This window comes from Amphibalanus amphitrite, unplaced genomic scaffold (assembly GCF_019059575.1).
Source record: "Amphibalanus amphitrite isolate SeventyFive unplaced genomic scaffold, NRLGWU_Aamphi_draft 000698F_arrow, whole genome shotgun sequence".
In the NCBI taxonomy this organism is placed as follows: domain Eukaryota; kingdom Metazoa; phylum Arthropoda; class Thecostraca; order Balanomorpha; family Balanidae; genus Amphibalanus; species Amphibalanus amphitrite.
In genome coordinates this window covers 15,775-36,991 of record NW_024882192.1, presented here as the reverse complement: position 1 = coordinate 36,991, position 21,217 = coordinate 15,775, and the positions used below count along the sequence as shown (strand labels likewise).

The 21,217-nt window shown below is 50.7% G+C and overlaps 1 protein-coding gene across 1 annotated transcript in view; it reads right to left on the bottom strand.

Annotated features, from left to right (window-relative positions):
• Positions 1-21,217, bottom strand: part of LOC122364808 (sarcosine dehydrogenase, mitochondrial-like) — a gene marked incomplete at its 5' end in the record, with an annotated part of 48,810 nt that overhangs the window by 14,768 nt on the left and 12,825 nt on the right. The window contains 6 exons of the mRNA XM_043335564.1: positions 2,422-2,563; positions 8,317-8,461; positions 11,808-11,970; positions 13,853-14,058; positions 16,980-17,100; positions 19,590-19,712. Of these exons, the coding sequence (XP_043191499.1) occupies positions 2,422-2,563; positions 8,317-8,461; positions 11,808-11,970; positions 13,853-14,058; positions 16,980-17,100; positions 19,590-19,712 (900 nt within the window). The remainder of the gene's footprint in view (positions 1-2,421; positions 2,564-8,316; positions 8,462-11,807; positions 11,971-13,852; positions 14,059-16,979; positions 17,101-19,589; positions 19,713-21,217) is intronic.

The window sequence follows — 21,217 nt, the reverse complement described above, 5'->3', positions numbered from 1 at the left end:
CAAGGCGATAAAATTGACTTATGATGTTATTACATGGCTTGATTACAGCAAGCATTTCAAGCAGTGTGATCTGAGATTTTTGGTATTTATGTAATTAAAGCATTTTATTTCATTTTCTTTAAATTTATCCTGTTTATCTGCTAGATCAGTCAGACACTGATAATTTTATCATAATGGCTAGAGTCAAGAGAAGAAAAAAAAACTGAAAGACACTTGCAATCTTAACAAATGTCATAAGAAACGGTTTGGAAGAGGTCTACCCAAGGTCTACCTAAGAAGGCACAGGCCTATGTTCTTGTTGCTGGAAGGCTTCTGATGTGTGCTGAAATTCATCTGCCAACTGAACCAGACATAGCCCGACTTATGGCCAACATATAAAGTAAAAAAGATTGAAGAACTTAAGTTGTAAGTTGCTACTGCAATTAAACACGATGGAGGCTGGAGCCGTCAAGAAAACTGAATGGAAGCTCAGCAAGACGGCAACAGTCGAAATACCTACCAAGTGTGACCTGCTAATGACTGGCTTAATTATTTCTTGCGTGTCTCAACATAAGTGCTCAAGAGCAGAAGGCCCCTCATTTAGGTACTTGTGTGTGCGCTGATTTGTGGAACGTTGTTAAAATCGAAAACCAGAATTCGTGAACTTTTGGTGATCACCAGTGACCTTTAGCGATGACCTGATTGAAAAATTGTCAAGATGATTCTTTAAGTTCTTATAGCGAGCTACCTACTGCCCTTTCCGCATCTTTCTATCTTTCTTCCTTTGCGAGATAATATGGCGTTGACAAATACGTCCCCCCTCCTCCCATCACTATGGCGGAGTTGGCTGAAAGGCCCACCCGGACGCGGGTTAAAGAGGCTCATGGGTGAATAAAATGATGTATCATTATGTGCACTCAGATTGGTATGAGTATATCGCCACTCATCCTACAGTCTCTACTACCATGAACATTATTTTTATGTCTTCATATGCTTTGACGATGCTTTGATGATGTCATGAATGTTACTGCTGAGCTTCATCTTAAATACACATTACACAATACATAATGTTAAATCAACTAACAACCTGTATTAATCGAATTCGCAATCATGAAGAGAAACGCGCATGAGACCTGCAAAACTACGTGATTGTGAAGCTCCTTTAACGGATCTAGAAATGATGATTCTGAGCGCAATGGCAAAGCCGCTCATTGAGATGTGAAAGTGGCCCCACTCGGAAGAGTCGGTCGCTACCGGTGTACCAAATTTGAGCGCAATCTCCCCAGCCGTTCTCGAGATGTGGAAGCGACCCCTCGCGCGTGCGCACGTGCAAGCTGGACCCAAACTGACTTGTGCACGGCACCCTGCCAAACGGTCCCTAACGAAGTACCAAATTTGAGCGCAATCGGCCTAGCCGTTCTCGAGATCTGGAAGCGTACCCTGCACGTGCGCACGTGCACCAGCACCCAAACCGTGACACGTGGAAATGCATCATCATTTGCATGCCCAACGACATGCCAAGTTTCAGCTCAATCAACCCAGTCGTTGTAAAGTTATTGTTGATTGAACAAATTTGTCACCACTTAGTTGGCACGTGGCGCGTGCCGTGTCCCTCACCCTATGACTTTGTGCTATGTTCAAGTGATTAAGCTTGGACGCTTCTTCATTGTAGATGCAGTCTCGTTCCGTTCCGTCGTGTCATTTACGCGAAAGAAGTTGATAAACTTTTGCGTTTTTCCCATAGACAAAGCATTGTGTCATTAGTTCGTGCCCTTACACGTACGGTGGCGCTAGTGTCGCTCAGCGGGAACGGCCTTCAGGCGCTGATTAAGCCAGTGTAGTCTGTCTATACTTATTATAGGTCAATGGTTTTTCCCGACTGCGTCAGCGTCAAACTTCACATGGAAAATAGGAATGCTACTGTTTGTAAGGGTTCTGCATTCAACTCAAGTGCTGAAGTTCGGAAGCATTACCTTATATTAGCGTCGCTGATTTCAGATGCACAAGTTCTGAACAGTCGGATTATAAGTTCAATAAAACGTCGCTCGGTATTGATACAGTTCACAACTTGTGGCATCGGCGTGGTAATAACTGCGGAATGGCCGATGCGACTGACACGGGCCGGTGCTATCGGGCGGCATCAATTTGCCAGTGAACCCAGGCGGCAAGTTTCCGGGGCCGGGAGACTCGGATTTCCGTGATCGAGCCAGTCCTATCGCCAGTCACCGCCAGCCGCCGGGCCCTCTGAAGTCGGCCCTGCTGCCGTGGGCGGAAACCGACGGCCTCATCTGATCGCGGGGAGCCGAGAGAGGAGCGGTAGCTACCGGGGAAGGTGTGAGCACCCGCCCGGAGCAGCAGGCAGGGCTTCCGTATTTCGGAAAACGCACCACCATTTCCCCCCGTGTTTCCTTTAGTAGAGCCTCTGGCTTCCAATTGACTGACCTGGTACAGCGGGTCCTTCCTCATGTTCCTGCCCGCCAGTGGCTCGTCGTGTGGGAACACCATCGCGTAGTTCTTGGCGTACGCCTCGTGGCTTCGTGCTGTGGTCCACTCCTTGTTAGCAGACAGCTCTGGATTGAAGCGCCTGTAAAGGATAGCGAAGTAAGTATCAATGATTTGGGGCACTTGAGCAGGGCTGTTACATTGAAACTAATGCTTGCTATGCAGAAATACCGCTCGTTGTGCAGGTGCGCTGCGCGTTGCCCACCACTCTGTGATGGATAGCAAATTTTTGAGGCCAGGGTATGTTTGTTTTGCAACAACCCGTTGCCGTTTTGTTGCCAGGGCTGGGCCGGCCGTTTGTCGCTTTGTTGCCAGCTTTCAGCCAGCAACGGCCCCGGGATTCGGCACCAACTGCCATTTGTTAGCCGCGCGCTCATCAGGATGCATCCGTGATTGGTAACATGTTCATATCATGCAGATGAGATCGTACATAAACAGTAACGACACCGGGCGCCCGATCGGCCGCCAGCCCCGCCATCGGCCGTCGGGGCTGCAGCTAATGGCATGTACTTCATTAGAACAGCCTGGACATTATTCAGCAATATTGCAATGGTATAGAGAGCTGGAATCAAAATATACAAATCAGCTTAGGGGATTGAGATACCAAATGATATCCAACCTTTCAATTGCATTACCTATTAAAGGACATAGGTAGCTTCTCTCCAGCTGTGACTCTATTCCTGATATTGTATTGTTTACACTTGGCCTCAATGTCTCGAATAATACGTAAGTAGGTGAATGATGACCTAAAAGTGACACAGCTAAGAAGTCTTATCATAGACGGGTGTTTGGTCGAGCACTCATACACACTTAGCACTCATGCACTTGGTTGGAGTATACGTGGATCAATATCACAACGCACGGCAGGTTTTAGAATGAATACAAGACTAGCGTGCGTTGGCGTTGTTCACACAACTCGTCTTGACCGAGCCTTGGATACAGAGAGGAATAGTGACAGTAGTGGATCGCTGAAGGCAGTGGGCCCAAAGCACACCCGTTTGTAATTGGAGGGCAGGCGGCTACACCCGGGGGAGTTGGCGACTGAATTGGGTCCGCAGCGGCAGCCCATCCAGCACGGTGTACTAGGACGGAGCGACGAGTGACGCCCGGTCACAGAGCGTCCGCTCAAGGTTCCGGACGACCGGCGCGGGTGGATCAGTTAGACTAAGGACTCAGAAGGGAGTGGGGCCAACCATCGACAGTTATTGGTGGACCAGAGGACAGGTGTCATGTCCATGGGAATCCATTAATAAGTAAGAACGCCGTCAGATTCAGCCTGATTTTGGCAAGAAAGGCGACCTGCCACAGCGCTGTAAATTCGTCACCGCAAAACAACCTGCCCGCCGCTTTTCAATCTCTTGCAGCTATTAGCTCGCGCAGGCAGCGTGAATGCAGGGAGCTTCCCCGTCCCTCGCCTCTTCTCCCCGATCCCCAAGCCCCAAGTCAATACAAGACTACCAGCCGGCCCAGCCGTTGCAAGGTAAATATTGAAACACGTAGTTCGCGGCCCATTTGAATTTACTACATTTGGAGCGTGTTTGTTGCTAATTTTAAGCACAGCTTCTGGACGCACCCATTTGAATGCATGAAAGCGACTGAATGTGGTCATTCTCTCAGCTTACGTGACGTCACCGCTGTCGTTATTTTGGAGGGGAGTCTGACGGGCGGAAATAGCTCGCGATATCTTCTGCAGATGGACTTCCCGTGTAGGCGGTTAGTCCAAAGTGTCCGCCGGCCACGGGCGTCATGCGAGCGCGGGCTCCAGTCCAGTCGGCCACCACAGTCATGGAGCTGGGGTTGGGGGGCCTACGCCCTACATAGAACACTCGGCTATATATCTGCGGCCCAGTATCCAGCAGCACAGCGCGTTACATCAGTGTAGTCCCGGACCGCGAAGCAGCCGGAACTTAGGTGTCCCGTCCGCGAGTCTGACTGCTGTGAGCTCCGAGAGCTTCCCGTGTTGCTGCCACCATCGGTGATGGCGCTTCTTAGCTCAGTATGTGACTCAACTCATCTGCACAAAGTAAAAAAAGACACAAAGTGGACTGACGATGGAAAAGAGCTACACTCTTCCTTTCGGTAGCAATACGCATACAACAACTCGGCATTTAGATCGGGCCCTTGACCTGCACCTACATATATGCAAGAGAAAATACTCGCAGATCTATACCTACTAAGCCCTAGTTCTAATGAAACCACTTTCTCCATACAATACCACATGGTATATTTAGCCTAATATGGATCGTGTCCCAGCTGTTGTTGCTGTTGTTAAAGCTGACCTCTGTTACCGGTTCCGGCGCGGTGGTCGGCAGATTTTACCAGCCGGTCGGTCGATCGGGCCCGGCAGACTGTCACGGCGCTGAATGTGCTGTAATTTGGAGCCGTCCTCGCCAGTTCCGGGCCGTCTCCGGGCCGGCTGAGCCGCCAGCCACGGCCCGGTCGATCGGACCATTTCGCTATTTAATTTCTGTGACAAATTGCTGACACTATCTAAACAGAATTGTGTCTGCCAAAAGAAGCGGCGCCCACTCGTGCGCGCCGGTGAGGCAAATTCTAATCGCCAACGAGATCGCCGCGAACTTCGTCAGTTAGGGGCGCCTGATTGCATTTTGCTCGCCCGTTGAGTGCTGCGGTATTTCCACTTGGCTGAAATGTAGAACAAAAACTATTTCCGATGTCAGCGCGGTCCGCGGGCAGGCAAGAGCCAGCGAACGCCTGTTTTTCTCCGTTCTTTGCATTTTCTGCAGTCACATCGCTTCCAACAAAATGAAAAGAGAGCCTGCAATAATAAATTTATAGATGTATGAACCGTCTTTATGGAAAAGTTATGTGTCCCCTGCGCTAGTATTTCCTTATAAGATGACAGAGCGAGACAGAGCTGGGAGAACATAGACCAGCTCTGCTCTGTCCCGGCGCTGTCGGACGAACCGCGGCCGGTGAATGATTTCCCAGCAGGCTCAGCCACAGCGCGCTGTTCACCGGTCAAATGACTGACGCCAACCATCAGTGACCGGATAGTTCAACTTCAGGAAAAGACGAGCCGAGAAAGGTGAATGCACTGAGGATCGAGAAGCGAGGTGACAAATTCTGCAGTTTCCAGAAGATTCAATAGCCAATCCGTCAGTTTTCAGAATAAGGTAGGTGCCCCGATCGATTTGTAAGGTGACCTTCGAGATTTTCCATCCAAGGTCACAAAAAGACAAGGCGATGGTAACAATAAATGCAAGGTGCTAGCGAAATCGAAATCAAGGTCGAAGTCGAGGTCGTATTGAAGTTCGAAAGCGCACGCAGGGTAAAGGGCGAGGGTGTTGACAAGAAGACGAATTTGAGATCCATGAAGCATGCGAGGTGAATTTGGAGGTCGATGGTGATGGCGAGGGCGCGGGCAGGAAGCTGGCGACGGCGAGGGCTCGCGGGCGGCGCGTGAGATCAGAGTTCAGGCCCATCACCGTAACGCCGCTGCACCCAATTACGGCGCGACCGTGAGTCAGCCGCGCCGGAATAGACACTCGGTCCGGCCGGAACACACACGGGAAATGAGCCTCTATCGGCCATCGTGAGCCGGTCCGCTCCCGCAGCGCCAAGCTGCCCGCTGACACGCCTTCTGGGTCTTTCCGCTTAAACGCCAGATTTGAGCGAATAGGGTGTTTGAATGGTAAATAGCAGTGATGTCAGGCTTTTTGTTTAAATACAGATTATCAGAGTTATAAGTTACAGTCACACAAATCATTATCTTATCGTATTTGTTCTCGAGTACTTGTCTCATATGACATTCAGCTGCAAGCACTTACAATATTTAACCCTATTAGTGGCAGGCTCCTGGCTACCCCTATTAGTGGCAGGGGGGCTGTTTACGACCCCCCTTGATATCTCGAGATCTAACGGGCCGATTTTCAAAATTCAAACGGCATTCGATTTTGCTCAACGTGATCTACATTTCTAAAAAATAAAAATTAAAAATGTCAATAGGGGGGTAGAGGGGGGTAAAAACGGGCAAATTGCAGATACATTTTAGACTGTTTATCACGGCCAGGTTTCTGAACCAATCTTAACGCAACTTTTGCCGATCGATAGAGAATGAACCAGGAATTCACATGTATCCTAAAAATATGCATTTTCAAAAATCATAGGCGGATACAGATCATTGAGATTGGGGGTACACAAAAAGTATAGTAAATAAGGTTTTTGTTGGTACTGTTTCTAAAAAGGGTGGTAATGGTCTTGTTATGTTACAATTTTCTTATGAGAGAACGACTACAATTGTATTGGTCATGCATAGGCGGTGTCAGGGCACCTATGTTGGGAGGTAAAACATAACCCCCCTTTTTGGACGCCTGGATCCGCCTATTATAGCAAAAACGTGTCAAAAGAGGATGCACAATAACTGTATATGTTATCACATGATACCTTTCATTCACTGTTCGTAAAACTGGTGCAGCATCGTGATCTTCGCCCAAATGACTCGCTTCGCGAATAGGACCCCCCAATTCCCAGTGCTCTGGAGCCGCCCCTGGTAAAGTTATGAACTTGAAATTTTCAGGGAATGTGCCCAATTTAGTTTTAGGAAAAGTCAGAAAATTTCAGCATCGTAGCTTCAGCGGTTTCGGAGATATTCCCGAAAAACCTGAGGGGTGGATAAAAACAACCCCCCCTGCCACTAATAGGGTTAAAGTGACATAGGTACGAAATAAAAAAATGAATAAGGACGCTTTGACAGCTCACGTATAAAATGCTTCCCGAACACCTATCAACCTTCCAACCGGTTGAGCTCGCGACTCGCAGTCGGGGCCATGATATATGAGTCTGAGTTCGGCATTCGGCTATGCATAGATCGCGCCCGGTCCCGCCGCGAGGTCCCAGGGGCCGTATTCACGTCGACTTCGTAAGTCGATTTTCTTTCATAAGTATAATTTGGTATTCACGTCGACACTTCGTAAGTTTTTATCGACGGAGTTCACGTGATTAAAAAAATTTACTTAAGAAGTAGGTCAAACTTAAGAAAATTCTTACGAAAATGATCGACGTGAATACGGCCCCAGCACCTGCCGGTCGTTGATCAGCCGGAAGTCGGTCCGAATGGGGGCGGAGGCGACGGTGCGGCGCCGGCGACGACGGCAGTGCGTCATCGCGACACGCCATTGAAAGTCAGGCGGCTTCAGTTAGTGTATGCCGCCGAATCCGGAATGAGCTGACCCTGCATCGACCGGCTTAGTGGGACCCGGCACTCAGCAGACATATGCATGCATACCAGAATCACACTAAATGTAGCCCACCACCCGACAATGAGCCCGGCAAGTCAAATATTTGCCAGCTTTTGTAGGCTTGGGGTAAAGGTTGGTCGGGAATGACTCAATCGGAAACAAACACCTCTTGCCCTTTTCCGACCTAAAATGGTCAGCGAGCCAATAGCCATCATTGATGAGCTAGTTAGGATGACATGGATGCCCCACCCACTCCATGTTTAATCTGATGACCAGTCGTACTATTCCAGGGGAGACGTCTGATCAGTTCCATTTCCCAGGTCTGGCTTGAAGGCCTCCCTCTTCCCAGGTCTGACTTGATTCCCTCGCAACTGACCTGACAATCCCCTTCTCTCTCTCTCTCTCTCTCTCTCTCTCTCTCTCTCTCTCTCTCTCTCTCTCTCTCTCTCTCTCTCTCTCTCTCTCTCTCTCTCTCTCTCTCTCTCTCTCTCTCTCTCTCCCTCTCCCTCCCTAAATCGACCTGCTGACGTTATCGCCCCCGGACTGACCTGATGATTCCCTCTTCTCCCACACCACCTAATGACTTCCTCTCTCAGGGACTGACCTGATGACCTCCTCTCCTCTCGGAACTGACCTGATGTCGAAGCCGTACATGTCGAGCGAGGGCCGTCCGTTGACGATCCACTCTGCCGTCTGCCATCCACAGCCGGCACCCAGCATCATGCCGCTCGAGTTGAAACCGCAGTTGTGGTAAAAGCCGCGCACCCGAGGGTCCTCGCCTGAGGCGCACACCGGAACGAGGCGTCAACACTATGACAGATGCAGATCATTATACGACACTTTGTAGTTTGTTGTTATGCCAAAACAACGGATGTGGGAGGTAGCCTAGCAGGATTGGGACCTCATTGATATAGCTGCAGCAGCGATATGTTACTGTCATATAGTCAGATCCTTCCATTCAATCTTTCATTCAAATACAGAGGAAGATGACATTGTACTCGATGAATTGAAATGCTGATGTCAAGCGGTGACTGGCGAGAAATTTCACCATTCACAACGTTATTGATGGCTGAATGCAAATTGTACTCGATCAAGCCTTTGTTATATTTGTGGGTAGACAAGAGTGAAGAATAGCTATGGTATAACGAAAACAACCCTGACTCGTGAATCCCGTGAAATTAATATAAGTACATTCACAACCCCATCTGTTGCGCTGGGAAGCTATTAGCGCCAGCAAAGTTTGCTATTTGATCATAACTACCTTTTGGCTCGCGATTCAGAACTCCTTGCGGCTTAGAGCCGTCATCAATCGGGAACCATTTTGCTTGTATGATTGACTCATCTTCAGCTGTTAGCATGATTAAAGGCAGCAGGTGTTCGCAGTTCGTGGTCATTTACTTTATTTATTAAAGGTAGTGTGCCAGCTTTCTTGGACCGTATGGAGTTAATGGCCCAGATAAGGAGAACCGGATTTTTAGAACTTATCCATACCTTCAAAACTCATGGAAACGTCTTAAATTCTTCAAATTTTGAGTACCCCAGTGCGAAATTCGCCCCGACGGGTTGTCGGTCGTACCCCAACCACATTTCACACCACTATGAACAATAAATGCACACACTGAAATCGCTATTACCGATATGCTCATCCAATCAAGTTTCGATAAACCCGTTCATCATCATCTCCTGCGGTTTCGAACACGCCTGTTAGGTGGCTTCTGATGCTCGTCGAGGTCGGAATTTCCAAATACGCGTGGTGCGTCGGGCCGCGCGCTCTGACTTCGGCCAAGAAAAATGCGTCAGCTGATCATTGTCATTTCTGCCACTTGCGTGTGGTGAAATGGGGTCATAACTTATAAGACGGCTTTTTCATATCAATTATTTTACATAAAATCATATTTCAAACCATAAATAATGTTCGACAGCCAAATAAAAGAAACAATACCAATACGGGCTTACAGTTTAAGGCTCGACATTGTGTTGTCTACGATTAGACAGCTGATAACTCATTCCCGTACGTCGTATGGTCGTAACACTATAATGACCTTTGCTTATTGTCACAAGTGCGCCGCATTCGCGATTGTTGCCCGACGCCTGTTTGCAGGTGAGCCCACTACAGTTGTTATACATATCTAAAAACCGAAAAACTTTTAGGCGAAAAAGGCACTATTCCAGGCCCATTTTTGATTTTTTTTTGCGATATTATGTAAAAACAGAAGCTTCTTATTCTAGGAAAAATAAAATGGGAAATCTTTCAAAGGTGGCACACTACCTTTAAGTAACTGCATATTGAATATTTTTCCTGTCCTTCAGCATAGCATAAATCCGGTATATGTAAAGTAAGTTCGGAGGAGGTTTCTGTCGTTGACATTTCACCGTTTCTGCGTTTAATAAGCTGCGCTTGTTGCTGTATATATCGGCCAGGTGTCGGGGCGACGCCCAGTGAAGTGTGGCGCGGCTATCACCGGCGCGGTGGATCGGACCCGGGTGACCCGGCCGGCGCTGACCTTTGACGTCCGGTGGGGGGGGGGGGGGGCACTCCGGCCGGTCACTCAGCGGTCCGGCTGCGTTCGTAGAAGTGCCGTGTAGTTATATTATTGCCGTCCGAGTGCTGCAGCGCCACTGCCCCCCCCCCCCCCGGCCCGCGACGGAGCAGAGAGCGACTGCTGACTGCTGAGTGGCTCGAGTGTTCGCCATGTAGGCTAAAGTACTCAGAGGGTAATCTCTAAATCTGCAGCCCGAGATGGTGAGAGTTTCGACGACGGGACGACGCAGAAAGCGCCGGTTTGAACCGGCGCCGAGCTCAGAGCTGACTGCCGGGATACATCGCACGCACCCATGTGCTGAAAGATAGATGACTAGGCAGCGCTGCGAGCAAGCTGTTGTTATCAGACATTTTGGAAGACAATGTTTATGCTCCTACCAACTTATTGTTGGATAAAAAGGCATTACAAAATAGTGAAGTTAACTTTTATCGCTTTCGTTGTGCAAAAAATCAAGCTATTTTCATTTAACAGCAGCTGCTATGTAATCTTTTATTTTGATTTTAATATTTAATATTGAATAAATACTGACATCAAAGATAACAGATCTGAAGATAAAATGCCATTCAAACTTTCTATAGACATGGTAACTGAAATAGTCGCGGTATCTAACATACTTAATTTTCTTAAGTTTATAAAGCTTATGTAACACAAATATTACAATGCTGTGGACTCAGCCACACTGAACTTTGATGTAGAAATAATACATCAGTCACCGTACTGTTTGTGAGTTATATTCGGGATGCTGGTGAGGCATCAAAGTTTTGTGTGTTTACGTAAGGATTTGCTAGCCGAGAACTCTGAAAGCAGACAGTCAGGGTGGCAGATGGGATGGGAACGAGGTTATGTCGGTCTACAAGCCCCAAAGTCTCATGATATTCGCCTGGCCGAGTTTTACACAAATTACAAAACGTCTGATCCTCGACATCGGGACGTAGTCACATGTGTAACCGAAATCTTTTTTCACTTCACCACAAACAGACCTTGAATGAATAAAACTTTGATTTTGGACTCTTTGAGATTCAAAGACGATGTACCCACAACAATGTATCACTATATTTGATAGGTAGTTGCTTGATCATGTTTGATGCTACTTGCCATAAGGTACACGGAATATTTTGCCGCGATTATCTACACTCCCCACGCTTCCATAATTGAATAATTCTGCCTCATTACACTTGTGAGGCCGTCCAACTTCCAGTTTATCAAGACTGACGTAACCCGGTTCTCACCGGAATTTCTACCGAAAACGCCCCGCTGCGTCTCGCTTACTTAGTCCAGCTGCATCTCATATATCCAGCCACATCCAGTTTTACCCGCCCGGTCCCACCACATCCGTCTCCGGCTTTTTTCAGCTATCACAGCCCAGTCCCATTGGGCTCATTCCGTTCTTGTCCCATCACCTCCAACCTGCGCTGTCCCATCGCCTCCGCCCTGCCCAGTCCCATGACCTCTGCCCCGGCCGTGTCCCATGATCTCCACCCTGTCCCCGTCACATCGTCTCCACTCCGGTCCCGTCCCATCGCCTCCACCCTGCCCTGTCCCATCACCCCGTCCCGGTCCCACCGGCCCCGCTGCGACTCACCCATGATGGGGTTGTGGTCGGGAGTGAACGACTCGGGGCCGCACACGGTCGACTTGATGCCCGTCTTCTCGAGGGCCGGCAGTCGGTTGATGGCCCCCTCTATGTGGCACATGAACACGTCCCAGTCGAGCTCGAACAGCCCGAACGGAAAGTCGCGGTCCACCTGCGGGGCGTGGGAGTGAGAATTGAGAGACATGAGGAACGTGAGAAGCGGTGAGAGTCGAGATACGTGAGATGCGGGGTGATGAGACGGGGCACATACTGCACAGTGCAGTCACCGAGTAAAGAGTATGTCCTATATTTCGGCATCACGCTTTGATAAGTTAGCAATTAGTTTTGCGTTACATGCATCGAGTCGTCACTCAACGTGTCGAGGAATGCCCCCGAGGATTGCCTATCAGTCAGGAATAGCTTGCATCCGTCTTGCAGCCGTCACCCATTAGCTTTTTACCCACGACTCTTCTAGCTTTTAAAGGGAAAGCCGTCTCGTACTCCGGTCGTGCGGAGCCATTTTTATCTGTCCGTTTTGTGCGGCCGTCCGCGCCGTCCCGGTGCGCTGAGCCATGTGTCGCAGACGGGCTCCATCTCCGTGTCGCAGACGGCTTCAGCTCCGTGTCGCAGACGGCTCCAGCTCCGTGTCCAGACGGCTCCCTCTCTGTGTCCAGACGGCTCCATCTCCGTGTCCAGACGGCTCCCTCTCTGTGTCCAGACGGCTCCAGCTCCGTGTCCAGACGGCTCCCTCTCTGTGTCCAGACGGCTCCATCTCCGTGTCGCAGACGGCTTCAGCTCCGTGTCGCAGACGGGCTCCATCTCCGTGTCGCAGACGGCTCCATCTCCGTGTCGCAGACGGCTCCAGCTCCGTGTCCAGACGGCTCCCTCTCTGTGTCCAGACGGCTCCATCTCCGTGTCCAGACGGCTCCCTCTCTGTGTCCAGACGGCTCCATCTCCGTGTCCAGACGGCTCCATCGCCGTGTCCTTTCCGTCGGATCTGACACCGCCGATGGACCGGGGTCCCGGGGGACTCGGACAACAAATTGCGTCCAGCCGTGGCCGGCGGCGGCCGGGCGACGGCCCAGAGACGGCCGTTTGTGCACGGCCGCACGCACCGCCCACTCGTCTTCTAGGACCGGGCAGGAACACCCCGGGGAGGGCAGCGGCGTCCACCAGGGTTGTGCTTGACTCAAAAACATTTGCCGACTCGACTCATCATTTAACTTCAGAAAGCCCTGACTCAACTCTGACTCAAACAAGGAGCTGATTTTTTCCCTTGACTCGACTCATGACTCAAGCGGCTCAATGAAAATATGAGTCGACTCAAACTTGACTCAAATTTTTTGTTGAGTCAAGTGAGTTGACTCAAAATTGACTCAGATAAAAAAGTTGTTGAGCGGAGGCGGGGGTGAAAAAAAATCCGGCAGCAGGGCCAGGGAGCGGGAAAAGCCTGTTTTTAGAAAGTTGAGTCAGCTGACTCATGTTCCTAAATGTTTGACTCAACTCAATGTCAAAAGTTATTTTACTGACTCAACTCTGACTCAACTCAACGCCTTAATATTTTTGTCCGACTCAACTCTGACTCAACTCAACAGCTTAACATTTTATCCGACTCGACTCAAATCTGACTCATTTGAGTCAGAGTTGAGTCAAATTCCTGACTCGACTCATGAGTCAAGCACAGCCCTGGGCCGTCCACACTGACAAGCGCCGGTAAAACGTCCACACAGACAGGCGCCGGTAAAACGTTCCACACAGACAGGCGCCAGTTCAGTGCAGTTGGAGGAGTGGTGGGATTGAAATTGCAGGAAACGCCTCCGGCCTTGCTTGGCGCCAAAGCTGTTCACTTCAGCTACGTTTTGTTTCCGAAGTCTGTTTGCAGTTCTTTATGAAAATATGAAGCATTGGTACCTATATTCTCCGAAAATACTCATTAGCTCTCTCCTGAACCTGCGCTTCCTTCGCTAGAGGACAAAACATTTGGACAATCTTAAGGTGAGCGTCATATAAACAGATGCCCTTCAGCCTATACGCTCGGCGCTCCCCAACCCCACCTGATCCATGATGATGGGGTTGTACTCGTAGCCGCCGACGCTGAGTGCGTCGCCCTGTAGTTTGAGATACACCGACGCGTCGTGGTCTCGCACGTTCGGCGTCATCTCGATGCCGGGGATCTTCTCGGTGACGACGTAGGCGTGCTTCATGGCCATCAGCGGTATGTGGATCCCGACCATCTCTGTGATGTAGTTGGCCCACGCGCCTACCGAAAGAGAAGAGGGTCAAAGACGGTGCAGGCTAAAAATGATCTGATCAAGTCATATGAAATCGGAAGCAGCGCGATAATTTCCGTGTAATAAATGAGATTATGCCAGATTACGTATCACCAAGTGATGCGAGGCAAACAAAGAGATTGATGACGTCCGTTCCAAAAGTCTGACAGCTGTCAAAAGCGGACCGTGATTGCAGGCCGTGAGGTCAGAAATTGGATCAAACGATTGAAGTAATCCGGGTGCAGTCAAGAAATCAAGCAATTTGAAGAATCAAATACCGATGTGGTTCGCGCTAGCTGTAGAAAAGATAAGAATATGTGCATTCAAACCAATAGTCACCTATAAATATTTGATCGAAAACACTTGGAGCCGTACTGGACCATGTACCCGTATTGTGGAAACGGATGCAGGCAGTATCCTCTAAGACTAGTAAAAATAATGCAGTGAGGAATGAACATTTTATCGCTGACGTTAACATCTTCCTTATTCTGGTGTAAGTCTCCAACCCATTTTCGGGCGTCGCCCATCACCAGAGACCTCTCAGAATCACTCGCCGAGTACCGGGCGCTAAATGATTTCGGTGTTTTACGACATGGCATGAGTGCGCAGGCCATAAAAGCCGCTGCTACGACCAGCTTTATGTCACTAACAAAGTGCGCATATGAAACATTTCCCTGCGACACAACGGGGCAACGCTTACACGACAAGGGAGTTCAATTTCGGATAATGCTCACTAGGCTCGCTCACACTAAAACGTTCTTTTGTGGTATTTGTTCTCTATCAGAGAAATGTCAGTCTTGTTTACCATAATGCGCTGTGATAAATTCAGCATAAGCTCGCGGTCGACGGCGGCGAGCTCTCAGAGACGCAAAACTTGGCCGTCGTTTTGATCTCAGGCTGGCGTGAGAGGTGTGCTATGTGCCTGTTAATTAAGCTGAGTTAAAAAAGCGAAGAATCAGCAGTTGGAAAACGAAATGGCCTCCTTAAACAGCCCCGTCCAACTTCAGAAAGACCGTCTTCTTAGGCTTATGAATTTTTATGATAGGTAAATACGAAGTTGTGGTGCCTATGTCTTTATATACGAATATTCCCGATCTAAAATCCTAGCGCTTCAGCAAATGTGATAAAACAGGAAGGTGATGCGGAGTAGGTTGTGGGGGGGGGGATGATATTGATCTTTACAAAGTTACTGAATCGATGCCCAAACTCGTCATCAAGCTCTATCTATCAGAGTAACAAAAACAGTTAACGGAAACTGCCGTCAAATCGACAACGTTGTGTGGTGACTACCGCACAGCCGGACATTGACGGCTCGCACCTGCAGTGGTACGGTGCACGACGCACACCGGCTCATCAAACATGAAGCAGCTTTGCCAACCAAAATCCTTGTGTGAAAACAATTGAAATGTTATCTATAAACGGAGCTCCCTTAGGAAGCGTTTAATCAATTTGGTAGTCCCATTATGGTGCAACGACAGCCACTCGCTCCATTGGATTTAGACCAGTCTTTTCCAGTCTTCCAGTCTTTTTACACCGACAAGAGCCAGTGTCTCTGATGCACTCACATAACCTAATGTGTTTGTGTAATCCAGATAGGTATTGGCGGGTCAGCCAGGGATGGTGCCTTCCGAACATCTCGGGGCGCGGGCAGTATGGAAACTAATCTAGCGGACGGGAGGACAGGTCAGTGTGTGCTGGTGAGATGAAGAGGAACAGAGGATCGAACGCTCTCGTACTCGGGACCTTAAATATTTCAGCTAAAACCTTCACAGCTGCACTTTGATCCAGAGGAGAGCACTACTCGCCCCAATTCCATCACAAATTCACAGCAACTACCATCCCTCAACTTCCTCGTATCGCGGAGCCGGCGGCGGTGCGCAGACTTCCAATGCCGCCCTTGGACGGCGGCTGACCGCAGAGTGGACACTGGACTTCCTTCTCCAGATATACCGCTACACCGACAACCACTGAGTTCGGCGACCTTTGGGCAGCTGCATGGCGGCGTCTGCCACTGGTCCGCTGTCCTGCTACCGCCGCACATCCAGCAGCTCGTGAGCAGCATATTCAAACACCTCTGCCGGATCCACGGCATCCAGCACGAGTGCACACGATGAAAACACCGAAATCCAGGTACATTAACCACACCTTGAGTCCAGCTTATGAACCATGTACTGCGTCAAACCGACTCCGAGCAAAGGCCTCCAGATCACAACATAAGAGGTCCGTGCCTTGACCCGTCGGGCGACCTATCTGCCAGAAGGCGTAGGTACTGTACGAAATTCATTTGGTCAATCACAGAAATTAGCGGGCTGCTCAAATTGAGCTGCCGACCATAATTGGCGGCCTCTGCTGGACGTAACATCGTCATCAAAACCACAAACGGGTTCAATCAGTATCTGTGACCCTATATGAAACTGTTCCGGGGATTATTAATAACGAGCCACACGTTGGTGGCGGCTGCGCGCCATGCTGCTGGAACCAATTGCACACCACTGAACTGTCCGCAAGCAGGAGTGGTTCTTGAATGCGCTGGAGCAGCACAAGAGGTCTGAGTGCGCATCAACGCCAACGCTGCTAACAAGTTCCCCGGGTCTCCGAGAGTCCCCGAGAGTCCCCGAGAGTCCCCGAGGTCCCAAGCGTCCCTGGTGCCCTTGGTGTCCCTGAGTGGGTCCCCGATGGTCGCCGAGTGTCCCCCTGTATAGCCCGGAGTGTCCAGGTGTCCTCTATGGTATTCCCGAGTAACCAGGAGTGTTCCCGAGTAACCTCTTGTAGTCCTGGGGTGTCCCCGAGTGTCCCCGAGTGTCACCGGCTCCTATAGTGTCCAAGTGTCCTCTGGTGTTCCTGACAGTTTCTGAGTGTCCAGCCCGAGTATCCCCAAGTGTCCCCGAAATGTCCCCGAGTGGCAACTGACCTGTGGCGTTAACGACCGCGCCGGTCTTGATACGCCCCTGGGGCGTGACGACGGCGGTGACCCGGCGCGAGCCCCGGTACTCCTCAGTCTCGATGGCCGACACTCCACAGCCCTCCAGCACCTGATCGACAGGGAACGGGCGGGGTCATACTTCGGACGATGTCATAACGCTCACTGAGCGACCTCAGACGGGTCCCTGATACCGCGCGTCGCACCGTAACACACGTTGGATCCCTCTGCATGATAATTCACAGCCGAAGACCAACAAAGTTATGAGAATTAATTATTCATACGACCGAATCCCCACATTGCAGCTGAGGAAAGGCCAACTTTGCATGCACACAGTCAGCCTCTAAAAATACTGTAAAATATTCAGTGCGATCCGGCTCCGATGCAGGATTCATTCAATACGCTTCAAATGCTATCTGGGACGGATGGCGCATAAACTTTGGCAGCCGCACTTCATGGCTGTGGAAATATTAAAAGCCCGCCATCTCGCTGCATCATTTCATGTGTGTCACAACAGCACAGTTTATCTTTCTGCGGCGGATTATGAGGTCTGTGATACAGTGGCCACCCCGGCGCGGCTCCCAACCAGACCATGACACACCGCCCCCGAAAAATAGCAAACCAAAACCCCGGCCGACAGCGGCGCCGAGGCAGAATGGCAGGCTCTGGTTCATGTCACCATGTGTGGCGGCTGAGGGCCGGAGACAGTTCCGGCCTCTGTCGGAGCCAGCGAATCCGGCCTGTGGTGGCGACATGAGCTGCTGCCTGCCCCATCGGCGGCCGGCGAGAAACGGTCCCCGGCCCGGCCCGCCGAGAAATGGCCCGGTCGGCGGCCCGCGGCCGTTACCGAGTTTACGGCAGCACAAACGGCGCCGTCCGGCGGCGTTTCCAGCACGGGCCCGAACTCATACGACTTTAAAGGCGTGTTGTGCATGATGTAAACGGGCCTGCCAGCGCCGCCGGGATTTCGGACCGGAAACGGAAAGCGGTGATTTAGTTGCGCAGATTTAGCGGGGATAAAAGTGCGTGCCATTTACATAAACTAGCAGCTGAAATGGTTCACATAAGGTAGGTATATCGTGAGGTCTGCAATTGCTTGTTATATAACAAGGAAAAACAAATCTAACAATAACTTTATCAACGATTTGCGTGCGGTATGGCCAGTTGGCTAGTCTCGTTGATATTTGTGTATCTTCTGAAATTGGGATTTTTGGCTCACGGTACATGCTATATGCAGTGTTATGCCCATCGAATGGCATTAATCAGCTGGTCCATATCGGCGGTCGGCCAGCCATCACCGCCCAGTGGCAGTGTCCGTCGTACCTCAGACCGTCCATATCGCTGACCGGTCAGACATCATCCCCCACTGCCGCCGCGCCACTCGATCGCATTATACTGACGGCAATATTTCCACCATCGCGGCCACACCCGTATCCGCCGCCATTACTAAATAACACGACCGCGGGGACGGGACGTGCTGTCTCCTCTCCGGGGGGGGGGGGGGGCAGTCCTCCCGGCGGCGGTCGGATATTTGACACAGCTCCAGCCGGCTGGAAGTACGGCGCGTGGCCGACATCCAGCGCCCGGGGACGCCCCTCCCCAGAGGGTGTTTCGTATTGTCACGGTCGCCGCCACCGGGCCTCGCTGGCCATTAATATTCGTGGTTCGAACGCCGGCTGTCGGCGGGGCTTAGCGCGGTGACAGGCGGCCGCGGCGGCTCTGTTCGACCCCCGCCGTGCCGTGGGGCGGCGGGGGTAGGCTGAAGGGAGGGGCTGGGGCCTGGGCGCAGCGGCCCTTGTGCCGGTCCCAGATAGTTATACACACTTCAGTCTTCACAGCCTATGCTGCAAAGTTATTCGTACTGATAGACTTTCAGAAAGCTGACCGTGGGAACTAGGATGTGCACTGTGCACTGTTTAGCACATTGATGAACAGACCACTATGCCATGGCGCAGATCGTCACGCGCCTGAATCTACCTTCTCCTATACGGCACTGCGCCGCCGCCTGGCACCGATCGCCCGCCACCCCTGGGACCGGTCCACCGAGTCGACCCTGCGATCGACAGACGGCTGCAGGAGCCCACCGGGCGACAGAGAGCTTCCCGGAAACGCTGCATTATGCAGACGTCCTTGCACCGTCCCATGAATCGTAACGGAGACACTGGGGCTCCACTTGTGCTTCAACTTGGGACATTCTCACAGGAGAGATTGGATTGGCGCCAGCAGTAGCTGCAAGCCATGGACCTAAAGCTTCTCTGAGACGCAGAACTGTATGGCGCATATCCCGCATATTCCGGGTTCTCAATTGTAGTGGTCTCACCTTGGCGCTCTGTCTGGCGCAGTGCCCTCACTCCGGCGGGCGGCTGGCGCAGTACCCTCACCTGGCACCCTCTCTGACGCAGTGGTCTCACCTTGGCGCTCTGTCTAACGCGATACCCTCACCCTGGCGCAAAAGGTCTGGCGTAATGAGGTCTCACCTTGGCGCCCTGTCTGGCGCAGTGTTCTCACTTTGACGCCCCGTTTGACGCAGTGTTCTCACCTTGACGCCCCGTTTGACGCAGTGTTCTCACCTTGACGCCCCGTTTGACGCAGTGTTCTCACCTTGGCGCCCTGTCTCGTGCAATAGCGGGTGAGCGCCGAGCAGAGGCCGGCCGGGTCAATGGTGCCGTCACCCGGAGAGTACAGACAGCCGTACATGTCGGAGGTGTTAAGCAGAGGGTGAACCTGTGGGGTAAGGGTTTACGATCAACGAGAGGAGCACCTGTGGGGTTGCGCCTCGGGTTGGCGTTATGCGCTTCTCAATGACACGTTTGCTGTTTCAGTGAACAAAATGCAACAGAAAATGGGCATCCTTTGGCCTCTGATCCTGTCAAACTGAGCGCGATTATATTAACCCTCGCCCGCACATGCCATTTTCCCATCCTAGAACGCACATGGGGGGGGGGTGGTTGCCACCCCCCCGCGCCATTTCGTTCCTGTTGGAGATAGAGCTTAGCAGTAAAGACCAAAAAGATTCTTTGGGAAGAGACGAATCCAATGATACCCAGTTTTACCTTCTCAGGTCAGTCATTGACCTTCCAGGTCATGTCAAACTTAAAAATGTTGCTGTTTTGGGTCACCGTTGGATATCAAGTGCGCTGCTTATCAAATACCGATGACGATGCTGTTTTCTGGTGCCAAGCCAGCTAGAACCTCTTTGTCACACTATCCGACCAGAATTTTGTTGCTGAGGTCATTTCAGGTCAAGTTAGGTCAAGGTCAATTATATGTGTTTGTATGTCTGTGTGTGTCTGTGTGTATACTGATGTGTGCACCGATTGTTTTTGGGTCCATATCACATGAAATCATGATCTGAGAAGCTTTTACCAAAAATGCAGTCAAAAAACTTCACAAAAAGTAAATTCAGCTTGCCTAAAACGCAATTATCTTAGATGACCTAGGTTGACCTTGACCCTGACCTTGACCCCTGTACATCGTCGAACAACATGTTCCATGATAGTTGGGAGGTAAGACTGGCAAAATAGGCCGAAATCAGGGTGTCAAAAGCTCACAAGGCCCATGGCAAACGCAAGATGTTGAGAATTGGCCATTTGGGTCATGACATGACCTGAAAAACAAGGTCATATCTCCGAAACCAAAAGTCACAGAAACTTGAAATTTTCAGTGGACATCAGGAAAAGATAGACGAGCAGCTATACGAAAAATCAGCCTTCTAGCTCTAAAAATGTTGAGTGCAGAGCAGAAAGACTGCCTGGGGGGTGGCAACCACCCCCCCATGTGCGGGCGAGGGTTAAATGAAGAGGCACAGTATCACAACACGTTTACAGTTGTCAAAAACATTGCACTTGAAAAAAACAGGTTAAGAAGGGTTCAAAGCATTTAAACGCTCATAATCAATGTTCAAGGTCATTACATCAAACTGAAATGAACATTCAGTAATCAGCCCACAGCCTGCGGCGGTGGCCGGCGCGGTCATCACTGATGATACGTCAGCACTAATTACGGAGCCTGTCGCCGGCGGTATGATGCTATCCAGCCTGCAGACGCAGCTCAAAGGTCGGCCGAGCTCCCGCCGAGCTGATCCGGCGGGGTCAACGAGTAGGAGGTGAGGGGGGAGGGGACAGCACAGCTAATAGCCGGCTTAGATGCCGCTCTGGGAGCCCACCTGCTAATTGGTTCTCGAAATACGAACTGCCTCAGAACGCCGGCTCGTGTCACAGGAGATGAAA